The sequence below is a fragment of the Sphaeramia orbicularis genome, chromosome 16 (genome assembly GCF_902148855.1).
Source record: "Sphaeramia orbicularis chromosome 16, fSphaOr1.1, whole genome shotgun sequence".
Lineage (NCBI taxonomy): Eukaryota > Metazoa > Chordata > Actinopteri > Kurtiformes > Apogonidae > Sphaeramia > Sphaeramia orbicularis.
Window position 1 is genome coordinate 33,804,179 of NC_043972.1, and position 20,680 is coordinate 33,824,858.

At 40.8% G+C, this 20,680-nt stretch overlaps 2 protein-coding genes across 4 annotated transcripts; both read left to right on the top strand.

Moving 5' to 3' along the window:
• The first annotated feature begins 153 nt into the window (after positions 1-153).
• On the top strand, positions 154-9,377 carry u2af2a (U2 small nuclear RNA auxiliary factor 2a). Of its 2 annotated transcripts, XM_030157912.1 has the most exons (12): positions 154-773; positions 1,529-1,670; positions 3,455-3,490; positions 4,077-4,180; positions 4,364-4,515; positions 4,636-4,752; positions 4,832-4,970; positions 5,098-5,177; positions 5,888-6,010; positions 6,146-6,232; positions 6,916-7,164; positions 7,302-9,377. In XM_030157912.1, the coding sequence occupies exons 1-12, from the start codon at positions 725-727 to the stop codon at positions 7,434-7,436; spliced, it is 1,413 nt and encodes a 470-aa protein (XP_030013772.1). In that variant the 5' UTR covers positions 154-724; the 3' UTR covers positions 7,437-9,377. The 2 variants fall into 2 exon arrangements, with proteins under 2 accessions (XP_030013772.1, XP_030013773.1); XM_030157913.1 differs by lacking the exon at positions 3,455-3,490.
• Positions 9,378-12,099: 2,722 nt separating this feature from the next.
• Positions 12,100-20,193, top strand: cacng6b (calcium channel, voltage-dependent, gamma subunit 6b). Of its 2 annotated transcripts, none has more exons than XM_030157931.1 (5): positions 12,100-12,547; positions 14,327-15,080; positions 17,616-17,690; positions 18,847-18,984; positions 19,131-20,193. In XM_030157931.1, exons 2-5 carry the CDS (start codon positions 14,717-14,719, stop codon positions 19,349-19,351), a joined length of 798 nt encoding a protein of 265 aa, XP_030013791.1. In that variant the 5' UTR covers positions 12,100-12,547; positions 14,327-14,716; the 3' UTR covers positions 19,352-20,193. The 2 variants fall into 2 exon arrangements, with proteins under 2 accessions (XP_030013791.1, XP_030013792.1); XM_030157932.1 differs by having other exon boundaries at positions 12,100-12,304.
• The last annotated feature ends 487 nt before the right edge of the window (positions 20,194-20,680 follow it).

Consider the following 20,680-nt stretch of genomic DNA (forward strand, 5'->3'; position numbering starts at 1 on the left):
TCCCACCTAATTTGTTTGTCTTTAGGAGTTGTTGTTTGTTTGCTATAAACTCACGCAGATGACATTTGTAACAATACTAAGTTAAATATTATACCGTTTAGAGTAGGAGGTGTTCTTATGACCCATGACCGTGACAGACTTTTTTATTCACCGGAAGCCACTTTTCATCAACTTCCGGTGTCACGGAGTACCTGGGAGACGGAGCAAAAAAGCGGGCATACCGAAATCTTTATTGTTTCACTAGCCTTAAAACGTTCACAAGCGTACGTATTTGGCTTATAAAGCCAAGTAACTGCACTCTGTGGGCAAGCGAGCCACCGGGGTTTGCATTTGGCTTGAAAAAGAGTCTCATTCATTCGGCTATCGCTCAAGCTAGTTAGCTAACGAGCTCTACTCTTGTGTCTCGAGCAGCAGGCCCATTCTTCTGGACTTTGCTACAAGCTAGTTAGCTAACATTAGCAGGCTAACCAGTGCGAACACGTTTTCTTTCTCAATGATTCTGTCTGTTACGTTGTAAATAAATATCACACAGCTAATGTGTGCGCTGGTGGGCGTTTTTTGGTAATTTTGTTATTAAGTGGCTTGCAAATTAACGGTTATATAGTTTAGTTGTATTAGCGAAACACTTGTTTTTAAAAGTGTTCACTTTGTTGCTAGCTTAAGCTAGCCACCGTCAACTGAACAACGCAGTCGCGGAGAGCGCAGCAACCTCCAGCCCACAGAGATGTCGGACTTCGACGAATTTGAACGACAGCTTTCTGAAAACAAACAAGGTAAATAAGGACAAAAATATTTTTTAGTGTTGTTGTATGTTTGAGTTGATGCCATCATGATAGATAGGCGTGGTTCTGTCTATGTACTGGAACACATTGTAGGCATATCCATCGCGATCCCTCTCGTAGACGGAGTAGCTGTGCTGTATCCCCTCAGTCATTTCTGTCGGACTGTTTATGTAATTCATAAGGGCAGCTGCTGTATTTAGCTTTTAGCGGTATCTTGCATCGTTTCTCTAGACAGGAGTAGTCTGTGTCATAGTATTGCTCCTGCTAGTACCAGCTGACCAGACAGACGGTATGACATCCATACTCTGTAATCTATATGACTCCACATTTATTTTTCTTCATTCACTTTATCCAACCCAAGGATGCCCTTTCAGAATTCTGAGAGCGAATTTGCAATGCCACCCACCACAGCTACTATCCTCATTTCACATTAAGCTCTCTTTAACCCAGATTTACATTGCACCTAGTGGTGGACAAGTTGACCAATATGAAGGTCTGTCTATAAAGCTCATGTGCTGCAAACACACAAGGGTCACAATACCCTTGGCCAACAAACATAGATTACTTTCTTGCAAACTACTTTTAAACTTATGGGTTGTTAAGTGGTATTGGATTGAGGTCTACAGTCATTTATCTTAAGAATATTTCTGAATCCCTGAGTCGTAAACTTCCATGTGGTAAGCTACATTTATTATTCTATTCATATACTATTAACTCTGACTTAACTGTCATGCTTATCCTTGTAGCGGAAAGAGACAAAGAGAACCGCCACCACCGCCGCTCTTCTTCCCGCAGCCGCAGCAGAGAGAGGAAAAGAAGGAGCAGAGACAGGGATAGACGCAGCAGGGACCGCCGTGGAGACAGTAAGGAGCGCAGGCACAGACGCAGGTCAGTACTTTCATACAGCTACAGCAAGTTGTAAAAACTTCTGTGTCACACTCTCTCATATCCCTGCCTCAGGACATAAATGGCAAACACAAATGTACAACGGTTATGAACAGTATCTGCTTTTTCCCCTTTGGGGCTTGCACATACAAGGTTTTGCCACATAAGTGTTCTTTACAGCCTTGACTTTGTCTTGGCCTCCAACCAGTCTCCTACTACGTATTCACCCACTGTGTACGTGTCTGTTATACACATCAAACTCAAGTGTATGCACATAGAAGATTCAGCTGTAATCAAAAAACAACCATCATTTTATTTCAGCCTCGGTGGGGTTGAGCTGAAAATCTAACTTTATATAAAATTTGTAAAAACCTATTTGCTGTGTCACAGTGTAACTTGCATATTTTGCTCAGGATAATGATGGTATCACAATTAAGCCATTCTGTGGTACTGGATCCATTGAAATAGTAATTTGTAATGCAGTATTATATCTGTTTAAATCAATCTAAACATATAGATGAAAAAACATGTGTTGTCAATGTATTAACAGCAATGTGGTATAACTTTTAGAGAATTTGACAACTGTCTTGAAATGTACACAAAAATGCATGGAGTCTCAGCTTAGTGTCTCTTCATCACAAATTCCATGAAAAAAAAAAGTCAATACCAGTGTTTGGCGTGTGTGTATCAATAACATAACATATAGGAAGTAATATATTATGTACACTTGCTTATATTTAATCCTACCCCTATTTAAATTTATGTATTATGTTTGCTGATATGCACTGACTCAATAATGTGAATCTGCACTTCTTCTGGATTTGGTTAGCTTAAATGCATTCTTTCTTGGACTTAAGTAAAGCTTTCAGGTCTCTTCTTCTTTTTGGATGTGAGTGTGATCTGTTCTAGTTCTTTTTGTTGCTTGTTTTTTCTGTCCCCTTAAATCTGATCCTCTAATCCAGCGTTTCCCAACCTATTTGAGCCGCAGTGCATATTTTACTTTAGAAAAATCACAAGGCACACCACCAAACAAAAATGTCACTAAAAGTATATTTATTGAAATATAATGCACATCTAGTCTCAATTCACTTACTCAGTATGAAACCTAGGCCTGTTCAGTTGAACACAAAGCTGATATTTTTGCAGGAATTGAAGAAAGATGTGGGGCATTTGGAACGTGAAAGCTGAGAGGGGTATGTCAGCGACCCCTCGGACAAAGCCCTGGCTTATGGATTGAGATCCATATAATAGAGGCATACCCCCCCCCAACCCGAATCAAGGGTCCTGTGGGTAACCTGCTGATCCGCGCATCACTAGTGAGGGGGGCTTTATTAACAGAACACACTGCATCGGCGCTGGTTCACTTTCATTTTCACTTTGCAAAGGGAAACTGTTGTTGCGGAGTGGATCATTGGCGCATGGAGTCATACATATCTATATCATGCCACTCGCTTACAGTACCAATCAGGTGAAACTGGATAATCTCCCATGGCACACTTATGTATCGCGGCACAGTGGTTGGGAAACACTGCTCTAATCTACAGCTGTCATGTACTCCTTTTGTTTACCTTTCATTTGCAGTTCACCAGCAGTGTTGCATGTCAGCTGTGAAACTCATTAACAATATGTGGTGTCTTCTGAACTCAAGGAGACTCTACACTTTTAGAAATACAAATGTTCAGATTAAGTTAGGTTCATAGAAATTTAGGTGGTGTGGTTATGAAATGGAAATATGGTGAATGTAATGATTTTGAGAGAAATGTGAAACCCTTCCAATGTCATTTCAGCTCACCATCCAGCTACCCCCAGGACAATGCTGGAAGGTAATACAGCAAACTAACACAAAGTCGGTTTGTCCATTATTGCAACAACAGCAATTTAATGACCTCCCTCTCATCCTATGTACTATGTGTATACTCTGTAAATATCTACCTGGATTGGATGTTTATCTCTCCTGTCCCATTCTTTCATCACGATGTAGGTTTTAAAATTTGTGATGCAAATCACCTCGAGAAATGACATGTTTAATGTGCAGTTGAGGTCAAGTGTAAATGCATTTATACTCAGCTTTTCACAGCACAATATTTCATATACATTCCCCCCTAGTTCAATCAGCCCAACTGCTTTATTTTCAGATTAAGAACAGTAATAAATAATAAAACCTGAATAAAAATTTATACTAGATGGTAGCTGGGCTAATTGACTAAATGGAGTATATATAATGAAATATTCAGTTACTGGAGAACTGAGTTTGAATGCATATAGCCAAGCTATATGTAAGCCTCTGACCTTAAGCCATGTTTTTAAAGACATGGTCTACCAGTATACCCAGGAATTTATTGCTTAGCCAATGAGACAATAATATTCAGTATTAATACTTGATTTTCACATCTCTTCTTCCTCCAATAGCCGTTCACCACATCGTGAGAAGAAGAAGAAGGTGAAGAAGTACTGGGATGTCCCCCCACCTGGTTTCGAACACATCACCCCCATGCAGTACAAAGCCATGCAGGGTAAATGTCTGTTTTCTGAGTTGATTGCTTGTCAACAAACATTCTATTTTCAGAGGGGATTTTTTCCCCTGTGTTTTACTGAAGTAGTTAAAGTAAGTTCACCTTTACTAATGTCTGAAGTATGCACAACAATGTATTACAATTAATTGGTTTGTTAAATCTAATCCATCTTTTGCTCTCCAGCTGCAGGCCAGATTCCAGCCACAGCCCTCCTGCCGACAATGACTCCAGATGGGCTGGCTGTTACTCCCACTCCTGTACCTGTGGTGGGCAGTCAGATGACCCGCCAGGCTCGTCGACTCTACGTGGGCAACATCCCTTTTGGTATCACAGAGGTGAGAAACCGAATATATTTTGATTTTAACAAAATCTAAATATCTGTTCTGTCCTTGTGTAGTTAATAATTTCAACATTAAATACTCACTCTCGTAATGTTTTCTTTCCTTTCCGTTTAGGAGTCTATGATGGACTTCTTCAATGCCCAGATGCGTTTGGGTGGTCTTACTCAGGCCCCTGGTAACCCTGTCCTTGCAGTACAGATAAACCAGGACAAGAACTTTGCCTTCCTTGAGGTAAGATAGCACATTATTATTTAATATATGAATCAGTTTTTGAATAAGTTTAATTACCTGTTGTGCTTTTTCTGTGTAGTTCCGTTCAGTGGATGAAACAACACAGGCCATGGCATTTGATGGCATCATCTTTCAAGGCCAGAGTCTCAAGATCCGCCGCCCACATGATTACCAGCCCCTGCCTGGCATGAGTGAAAACCCCAGTGTCTATGTTCCTGGTATATAGATTACAATATTTATTTTCTAACTTGAATACTGGTGCTATAGTTGTTAAGGAAACTGTGATTTCCACTGTTGGTGCTTCTCCAGTTAAGCGCCTCATTGATATCTTTGTGTCTTGTGAAGGAGTGGTGTCAACAGTCGTGCCTGACTCGGCTCACAAGCTCTTCATTGGCGGTTTGCCCAACTACCTGAATGATGACCAGGTCAGTACTTTCAGATACAGCTGATGTTCTTGGCAGATCTGTTATGGGAAGCACCCAAATTCCACTTTATAGTTCATTAAAGGTGCAGGAGGCAGGAATCAGGGATGAAAACACCAATATTTTTAAAATGCACACCTTCTTTCTATAGCTCTCCTCGTTATCAAATCCAGACATTGTAGTAAAAGATGATGTGACACACTTTGCTGCTATAAACTGTCATGGTTAAGGATGTTGTCATGTTGCTTCTGTCACAAGCTAGAGTTGAAGAGTGGAGTTGCATTTGATGATAAAATATTTCACACACATTTTCCCTCACTACCTCTCAAAAATCACCAGTGATTAGACAAAATTCTGCATCACATGGTTTCTACAGAACCAAGAGCAAAAGTCTTGTTACCTCAGACCACTTGAATTACAATAGGCTGAAAGGTAACTTCTGAACTGATGCCAAAAAAGCACCAGAGACTGAGCTTGTAATTTACTACCTTATACTTAGTCACATAGTGATTAAAAAACGTGAAATTCAAATGAAGCATTTCAAGTATTCATGGACTTGGTTGGGGTCTTTGGGTATTTAGTGCACATGTCCTCTGGTAGTATCTCTGAGGCAAAGCACTCATTGATTTAAAATTAGATCATGAAGGTTAAAACCTGTCAAATACTGTAATGGTCCGTAAATCACTGACTTTGAAGTGACTGTTTTGTCTCAGGTGAAGGAGCTGTTGACGTCATTCGGCCCCCTGAAGGCCTTCAACCTGGTGAAGGACAGCGCCACAGGCCTATCCAAGGGATATGCCTTTTGTGAATATGTTGATGTCAACCTTAATGACCAGGTAACAGTATGACCCATTTTGATTGATTGAAGAGTTTTAAATAGAAGTTCCCCAAACACTATACACCTAGTACAACCGTCAATGATTACATTGGTTTTTAAGAAGTATGATCTAAAATTTTCTACAACTTTACAGGCTATTGCTGGACTGAACGGCATGCAGCTGGGAGACAAGAAGCTCCTGGTGCAAAGAGCCAGTGTGGGATCCAAGAACGCCACTCTGGTGAGTGTCCAGGACCTGGTGGGAGTTAGGATGCTCATGTAGGGTGGTTCAAATGAATGAAGAATAGCTGATTAGATATACTGCACTAATTTCCTGTTATACTTGTCAGACACACTGGAAACAAGAACAAATGTTAAATACATTATGTGTTCATTTTGAGGCTTTAAGTGACTTTGTAATGTCATCTGCTATTGACATCTGCACAGACCTTGTGCGCCAGTTCTGCATGGTCTCAGTGCTGTGCAGCATTGTGCTAAAACTCATGAAATTAAAAACACAACTTTCATTAAAGTTCATAAACTACACATCCACTACGCTTTAAATTATTTTAGTGGTTTTGTCGTAGTATTAAGTATTAAAGTGTATTGTTGTGTGTAAGATTGGGGGGGGATTTAGGAGTATGTAATAACAACTGAATTGAAAAAATACACGCACTAACATTTTTATGAGAGTATAATCACCCTCAAATGAGGTTTTTTAATCAGCAGAGTGTGGGCAAAAAAGTCCAGAAGAGACACAGACACAAGCCTTTCATGTTTTTTGCAACCACTGTAGGAGAGTGTGAGTGTCATTAGAGGCCAATGAAATATTATATACTGAACCTAGACCAGAGCAGGGTGAGAAATGATTGTATGTTGTAAAACCTAAACAACCTTGTTCTAACCTGTGTTTTCTTCTTCCAGACGAGCATCAACCAGACCCCAGTGACACTGCAGGTGCCAGGTCTGAACAGCTCAGTGACCCAGATGGGTGGTCTGCCCACTGAGGTGCTGTGTCTGATGAACATGGTGGCCCCAGAGGAGCTGCTGGATGATGAAGAATATGAAGAGATTGTGGAGGATGTCAGGGACGAGTGTAGCAAGTATGGCCAAGTCAAGAGCATTGAGATACCTCGACCTGTAGATGGCCTGGAAGTCCCTGGGACTGGCAAGGTACAAACTGTCTATATCCACTAACCAAACTCTGCCCTGTCGTAAAGTAATTTTTACTATAAATAATTTTAAAATATATTATGCCTCTTTCATCATTCTGATATTTATTCTGTTTTGTTCTTTAAACTTTTCTGCAGATCTTTGTGGAGTTCACGTCAGTTTTTGACTCTCAGAAAGCCATGCAGGGGCTCACAGGAAGGAAGTTTGCCAATAGGGTGGTGGTGACCAAATACTGCGATCCAGACGCATATCACCGCCGGGATTTCTGGTAGAGAAGGTGTGAAAAGAAGAGGGGAGGGAGGGAGGGGGTGTACACTGCCCATTTCCAAATCAGCCCCTGGGTTGTTTTAACAGAGCAATGTTTCATGTGGATCTGGAAGTATAATCAGCTAATAGTGTCAGTGATATCCAGTTATTTGAGATCTACATGAAATTTCTCACAGTTGATACAGAAATAATGGGGGAAAAGAGAGATGGTTTCCATTCAGTCAAAACAAAGAGGGTGAGCTTTGTGGTGGGGGTGTAAATGGGAGGGGGCAACAAAGATTTTTGAGAAATGTGTGTAATAATGGGTCCAGGGTGGGGTCAGCAATTTTTATACTTTGTGACACAGGGATGTCATTTGGGTGGGAGGGGGGTGCCACACTTTAAGGTTTGTATTTAAATGGAGGTAGCCTGTTTTAAGTACATTAGGAGGGAGTTGCAGTAGGGAACTAACTGGACTATTTTGAGAAGAAGGATTGAGAAAAAACAGGAGTGTTTGTCAAAGGGAGATGGTTGTGGGGGAGATAGAGAGGAAGATGAGGGCATTTTTGTTTGACCATCTAATGTAGATACACAGTAGCTGTAACATCCACTTCAGTTTTCTCATCATCATCTTTAGAAAGACAAGAAGAGACTCCTCAGTTTTGGATTTTTTTTTCTCTTTAAATCTTTAGACTCTTTTCTTTTTTTCCTTCATTTGTGTCAGACTACTGCCCCCCTCAGGATGATTGTTAGAGAATCTGTTGTCTAATTGGACTCTATCTGAATGTCAATTGTTACTGTTTCAATCCTGTGTGTGGCTTCACTGATCTGAGCTGTACCATCACCCTCAGAATAACATGAACAGCAGAAAAGAACATTTTCAGTAAATTTTTTCTATTTTCTGTTTTTTTTTTTTTTTTTTTTTTTTTCACGTCCATCTTTTGTGAGCAGCTTGTGACCAATGAGATTGTTTTGTCTCTGCAGTTAAGCCCGGAATAAATCTAAGAAAAAAAAAGGAAAATATGAAGAGGCAAACAGATTGGTATTTGATAGGGATTCATCTTTCCTTACCAATAAGCCTTAATGTTATTTCATGTCAATTTACAAAGGAAAGAAATTTGGCTCGCCCCTTTATCACTGATGTCTTCTACGTGCATAGATGTCACTATCTTGTGTTTTCATTTACCTAATATCCCAGCAAATTGGGGATGTAAGATGTGTTGGACCCAGTTGTTTTTCTGTGCAACGTCTCACCTCTTTTACAAGACCAAATAAACACGTGACTAATACCCTTGACTCTTGTTGTACAGCTCACTGTGAAGGGCAGTATACTACAGAGTAAAAATCCAAACCACACAAAGTAGGTCTGATCTGTAAAGTCATAGCCCGATTTACAAAAGCCACATACAAAGTCAAAGCACAAAAGAAGAAAAGAGTTCCTTTAAAACATTTGAATTTGGCAAATAATTCAAGCCTGCAGACATAAAGAATTACTATTTTAGCTCGCAAATAAAACCACATTTTAGTTTAGAGATTGAATAACTTTTCTGTTATATGGCTGTCAGGGTTTTCATTAATCCTAAATTGTGAGTTAAATACTGTCCATGTATACTTCGTATACTATGCTACATGAAAGCTGCTTTACTCTAGTCTCATCTTCTGCCCTTTTTTCTCTGAGGACCACAAGTTCACACTGTAGGAGCAAAGGGCGAAGCATTCATTTGATATCTCTGGGTTACTGAAGAGCAATTGTTTCAGCGATAACACTTTTGAGACGTTACTCCTTACTTTCTTAAATTTGCTTTTTCAGTGGCACTGTGTCTTTTAATTTTTTTTTCCTCTGAAACAAATGTGATTTCTTAAGTGAATTAAAACCCTAAAACCCACCGCTAGTTTATAAACGCATAAACAGTCTTTCATTTGTCCTATTTGTTTTCAAATGTTGATTAAAAACTGAATTTACATGATCCCTTCTTTCTTCATGCCTCCTGTTCTATGCAAACCCACATCCACCCACCTCACTACAGCACTGACTGATGACATTCACTGTTAATTATGGAGATGGAGTAGACTGAAGTCACGTGCAGCCACTGTCATTCAGTTGATGGTGTAATCTATCAGGCTGTGCAGTTAATGGTAATGCCCAAACGATGGAGCTGTTTCACAGATAAGTTACCTCATCACATTTACCATGTAATTTGACATCTGTATGGTATCACTCACACCTCTTTGCAGGCAAATCATTATGGTGTTTAATCAGCATTTATATTTGCAGTGTTACAACCCCCCAGGAATCAAGAGAGGGTTTTTTCTATTATTCTATTTGGTCCACATGTGAACAGTCTTGGTCAACAGCAATAAAACCCGTGTCCACCAGGGACTTATTCAGTGGGGACGTCCTGTTAAACATTTACAGAAAAGCAACAAATCTCTGACATGAAATAATGTCCTGTGTCAGCTCTCTGCTGCCCATCTCCATCTGCATCGCTGCACCCCACTGCACAAAACCCAGCAGCAGAGCCTCTGATGCAACACTCCCATGCTCCCTCAGGGCACAGATAAAAACACAGCTACCCAGGCTACTGAAGCCATGACCACATAGGGGGGAAATGTAAAATTGACCCTGCCTCCATTATGGATCAGGAGATTCTGACTGCTCTACATGAGACCTATTGTGTGTTATTAGCAGTCCCCTCCTCAGGCCTGATGCTGCAGTGTTGATGGTAAATATATTATCTCCCTCTAGTGGCGAATGTAGACCTCAGATGATGGTCATTGTCATTCTGGGCAGTGCCTCCCCATTGATCTTCATTCACAAAGATAGAACACTGCAGCAGAGGGAGAGTACAACATGGACGTATGGGATGGATGCAGAGCTCTGTGTACACGTGTCACAGCGCATCCAACTGCAAGACCGTAAACAAGTGTAAAAGGACGTCACATCAGAAATGTCAAGGACATAAATGGATGTCAAGTTCAATGCCACTTAGCACAACTGTCAGCCGTATAGCAGGTCTGGCAATTAGGAATTTGATACATTAATATTCTGAGAATCATGACCATCATAGAAAAGACTGTATTTGAGTTGCTGCCATCAGGACAAAGGTAAAGCCTTTATATCCTCCATCTCTGTTTAAAAAATACCATAGTAATACCATGTGTGTCACTTGCATTTTCTAGTATTTAATTCTTGTGAAATGTCTGTCTTTAGCTGTAATGCCTCCCTTGTTGTGGTTGTATTTATCCAACAGTTTCCACAGAAACAAAGAATTTACAAAAGGAATAATGAGCTCCAAGAGGCCAAAGACACACACAAAAAAATCACATCTTAAGTGCATTTGAAAATAGGCAAAAGTACAGTTGGTCAGCATTAAAGATAATCTTGAGCACAGATTTTGATGGAGATACTAAACATAGATTACAACAGATGATTATTTAATTGTATTTCTCTCACTTTCTTCCTGTTCATTTGAAACAAGTACACTAAGTTAAGTGTGCAGATGTTAATATGCACAAGTGTTGCCTCTGTGCTTATGGGTGCATGCATGCATACAGTATAAGGGGCACACTGTACATGTGTGTTGAAGCATAAATCAGTGCTGACGACAGAGGCTCTTGAGTGATGTGCAGACGAGGTTGTTCATATCGGCGCACTGTAGATTATTGATGGCCTCAGACCATCTGCGGACACTTTCTATCAATCTCATATGATAGAGGAGCAGAGAACTGCTGCATAATTAGAAGCCAAGTCGTTTTAAAGAATGGACACATATGTGCATTAAAACAGATAGCCGACCTCCAGATGAAACCATTCATCATGGTTGTCATGTGCCCAACATGTTTCCTCTTTCAGAGAGTCCATCTGCAAACTGCACCAGTTACAGCCTGAAGTAGTTTCTCCAAAAAAGGAAAAAGGACTTTTTGGACATTGTAGGTGTTCATGTTCCTGTCACAGCCTACAGCCTGTTTTGTCCCTTTTCCCTGATTCTCTCCTGTTCTGTCTCTCTCTGTCCCCGACTCACTTCTACTTTGCATCACAGTCCCTCCCCCGCCTCCCCTCTGTCCCCCTCTGTCCCCCTCTCTCTCTCCCTTTGCCCCTCCCTGATTGAGTGTGGCTGGCTGCTCCTGCTGGGGTTGGCCTCTCTCTCGCCGTGCCACGTATGTAACCTAAACTGTTGAAGAGCCAAGCACAGGCTGGGCCACGAGAAAACATTTCCACTAGTCTCAGTCTACAAAATTTCTCTGGACTCTGTTCAGCGAGGGCTGCACTCCTTCTTTTTTTCATCTCCATTTGTCTTTACCTTTTTATCCTACTTTCATTTTCTTTTCCCTCTGTGTGTATTTTGCCTCTACATGTCTCACTCTCATTCTCTTTCTGTGACCCCGTTTCACTTTCGCTCTGTCTATGAGCCAGATTTTTACTCTCTTCTCCAGTTTACTGTGTTGCTGTAAAATGCCCTCTCATATAAACACAGGCTCCTCCTTCACCCTTACTTAATGTCATTAACAGGTGGCTGTCGAAAATAGACCCACAAACAGCAAGACTGTCATAGATACAGACATGTTTTTAATCATGCTGGCAGGACTGTCGTCATGTTCGTAGGCCACCCTGTGGGACCTCCTGTGATTTACACAAAATTTTAAACAGGGCATGAATAGGGAGCTGTTGAACCTGAGTTTAAGGAGAACACATGTTTAATCAGCAGCAGTATTAACCAACCAGGCTGCAGCCCCCTCCCCTGTTACAGTCACTTTCCATAACCCTTGTGTACCTCCCTCCTCTCTCTCTCTCTCTGTTACTCACTCCCTCACCAACTCTCCCATCACCAACTCTCCCTCTCTATTAAGTTTCAAGCGCCTCTTCCTCCTGAACTGAACAACACACACCAAACAGGTCAGACTTACTCTTATTTTCACTAAAGTGCATTGGTGAGTTTTTGCTTTCGTCCTGCCACACAGTTTGCTGTGAGTTCACATTTTCACAACTGCAGATGTTTGCCACATAAAATGCACCAGTGTGTACACACATATCTTCTGGTCAACAGCTACAGAACTTAGGGCAGTGCACCGCAGTTTTTTTTTCTGCAACCTCAACACAGGCATGGGTCCGGGCTTTGGATGGGACGTTATTTTAAAAGTAAGCATTTATCTGTGTTATGCCTCATGTAGAGAAGCTTGGCATGCCCTACACCTTCAGATCATCCCGTGGTTAATATGGATGTAATGTGATCATGGTTTGTAATTCTATGACTACTAATATGGCTGTCAGCAGCAGCAGTCTTGATATCACAGCAAATGTTGATGTAGTATTCTGATGCAGATTTAGTAACAAAAACTTCTATATAAACGGTACATTTAATCAAGTTTATCTGTGAAACATTGAATCATGAAATATTTATTTTTTCCATTTAAGTATAGGCTAATTATTCACCTTTGTGTTGAAGAGGTATTTTAACCTCTCAGGTACAATGTTCACACTTGTTTTTTTCCCTTTTATATATATTTATCTCTATATAACTAATCACCAGACTTCTGGTTCATTGGATATAGATTCTGACTAAAATAAACTTTAATGCAACTTATCCATTTCTATCAAATTTGTATTACTCTTTAGTGTCGAAACTGTGATGAATTACACAACCTGTTCTTGTCTTTAAGTGTAATTCCAGATTTTACATAGAGCAGGTATTTCCCTCTATTCTGCATTTGTTTAGGATTTTTTTTTTTTTCTTTTTTTTTGTGCAAAACTAACTAGAGAATTACATTTTCTTCCTGTTAATAAAGGCATGCTCACAAATGGAGCTATTCAATAAATCAATACAATGCCCTCTATACATAAAGGGTTATTTGTCATAATGCTATAATATTACCATCCTCCAAGTCTGTTATGCACATTTAGGATCTCAAGCCAGTTTTAATTTTTTAATGCAGCGGTTGTAGAGTTGTGTGTGTGTTTTGTGTTCATGTATGTCTAATGCTAAAACAACTTTATATCTTCCTATTCTAAAAATTGTAAAAAGACACTCCCCAAAGTTAGGACTATATTTATTTCCAGCCATGTTGTAAACTATTGTATTTCCATAGATGCACAAAAAGGTAGGTTCATGTAGTCCATTGCTTATAAAACCTAAAACCCCTCATACTGCCAGTGCAAAGCTTTGAATTAAGCGATCCACCAACTGTGTGTCCTGCTGGCGCTGCCTTCCTAACTGGCCAGGCCTCCTGCCTCCACTGTGTGACCTGTTGGACTGTACAGCAGAGTTAATTACCACAGCCCCCACTCTGTCAAAAGGGTCAGGCTTGAATTATCACCTCTCAAGCACCCTCGTCATGTTGTTTAAACTGCTCCAGAAACCCCTCACTCACAGTTTGGAATAACTAGAACAACTTTATAAGCCCGGTCCTGCCTGCGGTGCATATGCCAGTAGCACACACACTCAAAATGACAGACACGGCTGCAGATTCCCAGTGTTTGTTAGTACACGTAATGCATGATGGGAGGTATTTGTGGCAACCCGTTATCCCCGCAGATCAAACGAGATCTGTGTTTAAGCCACAGATAGTGTACCTGCTTGGAGAAGAGCTTTTTTGTCACCTCCTCTGGGAAAATAGAAGATGGGTGGTCTGGTCTGGCGCTGTGGTGTTATCTCTCACCTTGACCCCACGCAAACCCACTCCACTAGCTCATCCAACCCAATTGTTTCTTCATCTGAAGCAAAATCTGCCTTTCAGGGAAACGCCATATGGCTTATCTATTGTTGGCTGAGAGCATGTCGTATGGCTTTTAGGAGGGAATACTGTAGATGCTGATAAAGCTGTTGGAAATTAAATATTACGCTGGTGATGAAAGGATTTTGCTCTTGTGAAGCATATGCCGGCTGCTCTTTCATCTTTCTGTTTCATCTCTCTGTTTCAGAGGACTGTACGGAAAACAGACACTGGCTCTCCTGGTCCTTGCCTCCATCAATCCCCATTTTATTATCACCTTATTTCAGCTGCCCTCTTTAAATTGTTCTATTTATATATCACTCTGACCAATTTCAGGGTCCAGCCCACTTGTTTGATTTCATTCTTTCTTTATTTTTCTTTTGCTTAAATTAATCTGTCACAGAATATTCTGTAAACTAGAGGTGTCTCCACTCCACTTTTTCAAAACACTTTTAATCTCTTAACCTAACTTTTTTCCCTTAAATTTTTTTTTTTTTTTTCCTTTCCTGATTTAACCTCTAATCTGCTAATCTAATTCATATCCTGAGCTTCCATTCTGTTTTTTTGTCCTCTTTAGCCTCAGTTACATTAGATCAATATGTGGTCCAATTTCTTTGTACAGCAGGATGAGGAGGGTCGCATTGGGGTGGCAGGGGCAGGCCAAGGTGGAGGTTTGGGTGGGAAGAAAGGTGGTAGGGGTCAGAGGCGAAGCCAGAAGATGAGCGACAGCCAGGAGGGCAAGATCAAGCTGGCCTTCTTCATATCTATCATTGGTGTGACCCTGACGGTGTTGGGCATGGGAACAGAGTTTTGGGTGGAACTGTCCCAATCAAAGAATTTCAGTGGGAACCAGACCTGCCAGATGGCCCATTATGGTCTGTGGAAGGGCTGCATCCGTACCCTGTGGGTGGCAGACATAGACCCAGAGAGGACAAGCTGTGGCCCTGCTGAACTACCTGGAGGTGAGACCTCTGGCTGGTCTGTGTCACTGTGTCTGTGTGGTTTTGTTTTTATCTGTCTGTCCGTTCTCTGAGCTGTCTAAGAGGTAAGCAGGTGAGGTTTCTGGAGGGAATGTGTCTGTTTTATTTTTTGTTTTGTGTCTGCTCACGTCTGCTTTCCTGCAACCGAATTGCCAGGCCATGCAAGTCTACCTTTAGGCTGCTTTCATGCTGCAGTGTGTGCCTCAGTAAAGGGGGAATTAATAGTAAAGGGTCAAAAGAAGTTTTTGAGAGGTGTTGACATCACAGAGGAAAAAAAATGTACGCTTAATCACTACAGTTTTCCTTTGCCATCACAACTGATGTGAAAACAGCGAGAGTAGGCATATCTAATCTGACGTATGCCCTCTGGGAATATGTGTACGGTACATCTGTAGGTCTTTTATCAGAGCCCATAAGGGACTAAGGAGAGAAATAGATTTTAATAAAAATTGTTTCTATCCCTTTTACACAATCACATTTCTAAACAGCTTGTGAATGACTTGCATATTAATTTATTTTTTCTCAGTTTACACATGTATGTCAACTGTAGCCTTACACAAGAATAGGGAGTTGTGTATGTGAAGCTGCCTCCATACATATGTATCTAGGTCATCCTACAGATAATGTGCAAATTGAATCATTAAAAAAATACGATGCTTGAAAGCGCATCCAGTGGAATGAAACATCACAAGACCACAGCAAAGCTGTTTTCAGGTCTTATCCTATAGTAACAGCATAAAGTAGCATGCAGGTTCATATCATGTAGTGTAATATTACACAATATAACCTTTGTGGTTCATAACATTGGTTGCGTAATGAAGTGTTACTAATATGGAGATTTTCCCTTGACTGGGTACCTAATCATGTTGCGCACATAGTACAGGCAGGTGATAAAGGAGCAGACCACAAGTTTATTGTGCTGATGAGCATCCATGTTTAGAGTTATGACAGCTCTTTCTAAATGTACTTCATTCAACTTGACTGTGGTTAGCTTCTCCAGAATGCGTCAATTATCTGCACAATGACCTATTTCTGTCGGAAAAGCAAAGCCAGCAATGGAGTAAGGCAGGTATTGGAAGAGCTCTGATAGAGAAAGGCAGACTTAGGAATCACTGCCTATCTGGGAGAATCTGCCGAGACACAGCAGAGCTCAGATGAAAACCTGTAACAAGAGACTGAGAAGCATATAGCTGAGATATATGTGGATCACAAAAACATAAAAACTATTGACATGCTGGACATCATCTGCAATGAAAGATTGTTTTTAATTCATCTCGCCTGTCAAAATGTTCTGCTGCTTCTAGCTCGCAGATATATATCTGTGCCTGCAAGATGGTCTGTTGGTGTGTTCGAGCAGCCAGTATGCTTCTGACAATCTTTCTCACACGTTCTAACACTGTTGGCCCACGCCGCCTGTCGCAGATGGCTGCGGGCTTGTCATGTTTGGAGGAAAACAACTGTTTTGCCATCCCTGCTTCTCTGTTGCACATCCCTGTTTACATGCCTCTGGCTCCTGTCCCGAGCAAAGTGTGGCCCGCTGATACCATGCCTGTCATTTCAAGACCAGCTATCCATCTTTGCTGCCTGCTGGAGAGGAATATGACGGCTCAATAATTATAGTGTCAGCAGGGATAGCAAGAGCAAAACCATTTGACTGTGATAGCATAATGTGTTAAAAAAATCTGTAGGCTGATAAATGGTGGCTCCGTCTCGATAAGAAAATGTTTGCAAATGTGCTCAGGCATATTTGTGCATCAAAGAGATGTGTGAGAACAAGTGTATGTGTATAAGCATGTGGTCATCTTGGACCACATGATATTTGGTGGGTGGAAGTCATCACTATGCGCTTGTGAAGCCAAGTGGAATCTGACTACTTCACAGTTTTTGTCTAAATATAGAGAAGGGGAAATGAGGAAGAGGGACAGACAGGGACTGAGGGAGAGTGTATGTCTAATGCAGTATTAACTAACCCCTCTGTGTTCCTCCCCCTCATCACATCTCCTGCTCCCCTCACCTCCTTCTCCATCTGTGGCTCCCTTATCTTTTCCCCTTCTCTCACCACCCTTCCATCTGCCCCTACTCACTCTTCCTCTCCCCTCTTCGTCATCCGTTTGTCCAAATTTCTACATTTTCCTTCATGGTTCTTTCACCCAGCATACATCCTCTTCCCTTTGCTCCTTGTTCTACTGCAGCCACGCCTCTCTTTTCCCATCTGCCCCCTTTACTCTGTCTACCTCTCCTTCTTTCACCCCCTCTGTCAGTGTTTTTCTGTCTCTCACCCTCTTTGGCAGTACCATATGTGCAGTGTGTGTCTGCAGTGGTGTGTGTGTGTGTGTGTGTCTGAATATTCCAGCTAATGCTCCACACTTGGATATAAATAGGATTGATGCCTGGAAGGACAGAGTGCATGGATGCATAGGAAGGCACATCACAGTAGACCAGCAGCCGTCCATAGGAGTGTGTCTGTGGGTTTGTTTGTTTTTTTTTTTCATACGATTTTTTTTTCTTTCCCTACAGAATCCAACTGCACTTACTTCAAATTCTTCACCTCTGGGGAGAATGCAGTCATATTCAAGAAGACGACAAACAAGAGTGAGGCATTGTACTTTCACACCCTCTGCTTTTCCCCCCATGTAGGTTTTACTTTACATATAGATACTCACACACAGTTGCACTGCAGCTTCCTTTAATAAAGATGTTTACTGTGGTGCTCACAGGACCATACTGCTGTACCACTGTGATTTTTGCATGTTTTAGCCCATTAACTTCTGCTGCCACCCCTTTTCTGGAGAAAAACCACAAACTATCAGGCTGATTAATGTGTTTATGGGAGCGTCCAGGCAGCCAGGCTTTTCAGTGCTGTTTGAACATCAGCTGGCTGAGATTTAATCCTTGCTTGAGGTAAGAAACCATCACAGAGAAGACTAAGTCATTCTCATCCTTTGAAAAAAAGAGAAAACCTTGTTAGTGGTGCATTTAAGGAAGTGTGGACATTTATTTGGAAGTTGTCAGGCCTGCAAGAAACAAAAACCAAGCAGCATATCAAAAAGAAATGATATTAAGGGAATATGTGCATGATTGTTTGAGTAAAAGAATGTTCTTTATAAAGATTGTTTAAGATTGGACCCACATTAGGGGTGTCTGAATTTCCACAAAGCCTTGAAAGCACCAGAAAGACCCCACAAACACAACAAAATAATGTCATCTCCATAAGATAATTTAATCAGCATTAAAAAATGTTGCTATAGAGTGAAATGCTTTAATCTATCCAAAAATGCAAAGAATACCTAGAATAAAAAACAGATAATCTGATTATCGTAGTTCACATCCCATAACAACAACACAGTCTACATTTATTTTGTATATTTTTTGTAATTTCTAAATCACAGTTGTATGACAGTGTGAAAAACACCACAAAACTGGCACCTGTTATTGTGAATTCCTGATCCTTTTTTGGTTGCACCTGTCGAGGTTTTGAGTGCCAATGCAATCTGTTTTAAGCAGAGCCAGGAGAGAAAATGGCACAAAATTAAGCATTATCATTTAAAAACCCAGCGGAACCAAACTTTGTCAAGTGGGGCAGCACTAGCCATTTTTTCCACTATATTATAAAATGCAAACAACTCTGCAATCTGATTTCCTCCTGCATAGAGTTTCCATTTTAACCACATCTTTTTTTTTCTTTACAAATGATCTCATTCACTTTTGCCATCTCCTCTTTTCCTCTTTTCATTTCTCTACATAACAGATCTGAATCTAGCTGCAGCTGTCTTGGCCCTGATGAGTCTCACCATGATGGTGATGGGCTCTATCTGTATCGCCATGTCTCTCAGCAAAGGAGTGCCCTTTTTCCTTAAGCCAGCTTCTTTCTGTTTTATCCTATCAGGTGAGTGTTGCAATTAGATTACATGAAAGTACAGCATTATTCCTTAAAGATGGTACATTTTGTACTTTATCACTGATTACCTGATCCTATCATTTGCATATTATGGGTATATTTTAACCTGTCTCTACCTTGATCCATGTCTGCAGGCGTACTGGTGCTTCTTTCTATCCTTCTGTTCCACCAGTCAGTACTGGCTCTACTGTCCAGTGACCACTCCATACCTTTACATCATGAGCTCTCCTGGTCTGTGGCCTGTGTGGGCTCAGCAGGAGCCATCCTTATCTTTGGAGGTGTTCTCTTCATCCTTCTCTCTCTACCTTACAGCCCCTGGCAGAAATGCTTCCCGCACAAGAATAGCGCTACCTAGCACTTACAAAAAAAAAAGCATGCTTTTAATGTTGTGTTTAAGAACGAATGAGGAGGTCCATTTTGTGAAGGCTGTAGCTTTACTTGTTCTCTGCATTTCGTTTGTTGTTGAACTGTCATTAGGTCTTAAAAATATAGAAAAAGAATAAAATATAAACAACATCTAAAAGGACCCCCTGCAGGGGGAAATTTAGCTTAAAATGATTATACTGTAAATTAGTCAAGAATAATGAAATGTCAGTGTTACTGCCAACTGAATATTTGATTTTTAGCTCTGAGTTGTCTTTATTTACACAAGCCTGCCTGTAGCTCTACAACCGCACATAAATCACACTAAATCTATCTTATGTTGAGGCAAATGAAATGCTTTGCCACATTATTATTTACTTTCTTCTTAAATCACTTTATAATCTGGTTTCTTTCCACAAATATTACAAGTTTTTATCACTTAATACTTGATTAACCAGTTTTACGCATTATTTATTTTTATGTGTTTTGCAAATATTGTGTGAATGCTGCTTCTTTATCTCAGATGAATGTATGTTGAACAAATGAAAGTAACTGTGAGAAGAGATTTTATATAATGGACTCACTTTTTAAGCTCACCTCTGTACATAAATTGTATGTGTTAATATTTTATGAATGGTCACTGTTTTGTAGTGTTGTCTCCAGTCACTTTATTTGAAACTATGTATACAGTTAATTCACTTTGTCATAGGATGCTCACTTAATATCTCTACCAGGAAATGCTATTCAGTGAATAAATACTGTGCTCATTTCTACCCGGATAACTGTACAATTTGTGGCAACAGTTTTGCTTACTATTAAAGGGATTTGACATTACATGAGCTGCTCCTTCTTGTTTGCTGAAATGACACCGTGTCTGCCCTCAAACATGACATTCACCCATTTTCACCCCTTCACAATGTGACTACAAACCACCCTCCAAACGTGCCCCCCTCCCCCCCAAACCCGGTTGTCTATAATTAGGACAGAGCTCATCGCAATGCATTTTAGTGCAGAGGTTGAGAAACCTTATCCTTGAATTTCAACTATGTACCCCCCGGCCCATCCTCATACCTCTTTACCCTTCCCTCTCCTCTTCCACCCCTGACCCCACAGAGAGTCACTTTCACTGCTGTCTCCAGGGAGCAGTTATTACCGCTACACCCACTCCCACAACTGACCGATCAGACTGGACATATCCCAGTAAGTCACACTCTGTAAGCTGGGAGTGGCCTGTTACAGTTACATACACTCACCTGCATACATACATGCTTTTACCTCCCAGTGGGCAGAAACTGAATCCACATGACACACTATCCTGGTT

What these genes read in the sequence shown, in the direction of transcription:
- cacng6b (XM_030157931.1), top strand. Translation starts at nt 14,717, where the DNA reads ATGTGGTCCAATTTCTTTGTACAGCAGGATGAGGAGGGTCGCATTGGG. An exon ending in CAAGAAGACGACAAACAAGA is followed by an intron (nt 17,691 to 18,846) that starts GTGAGGCATTGT and finishes TCTACATAACAG; the next exon opens with ATCTGAATCTAGCTGCAGCT. An exon ending in TTTCTGTTTTATCCTATCAG is followed by an intron (nt 18,985 to 19,130) that starts GTGAGTGTTGCA and finishes CCATGTCTGCAG; the next exon opens with GCGTACTGGTGCTTCTTTCT.
- u2af2a (XM_030157912.1), top strand. Translation starts at nt 725, where the DNA reads ATGTCGGACTTCGACGAATTTGAACGACAGCTTTCTGAAAACAAACAA. An exon ending in TCCCTTTTGGTATCACAGAG is followed by an intron (nt 4,516 to 4,635) that starts GTGAGAAACCGA and finishes CTTTCCGTTTAG; the next exon opens with GAGTCTATGATGGACTTCTT. An exon ending in ACTACCTGAATGATGACCAG is followed by an intron (nt 5,178 to 5,887) that starts GTCAGTACTTTC and finishes GTTTTGTCTCAG; the next exon opens with GTGAAGGAGCTGTTGACGTC.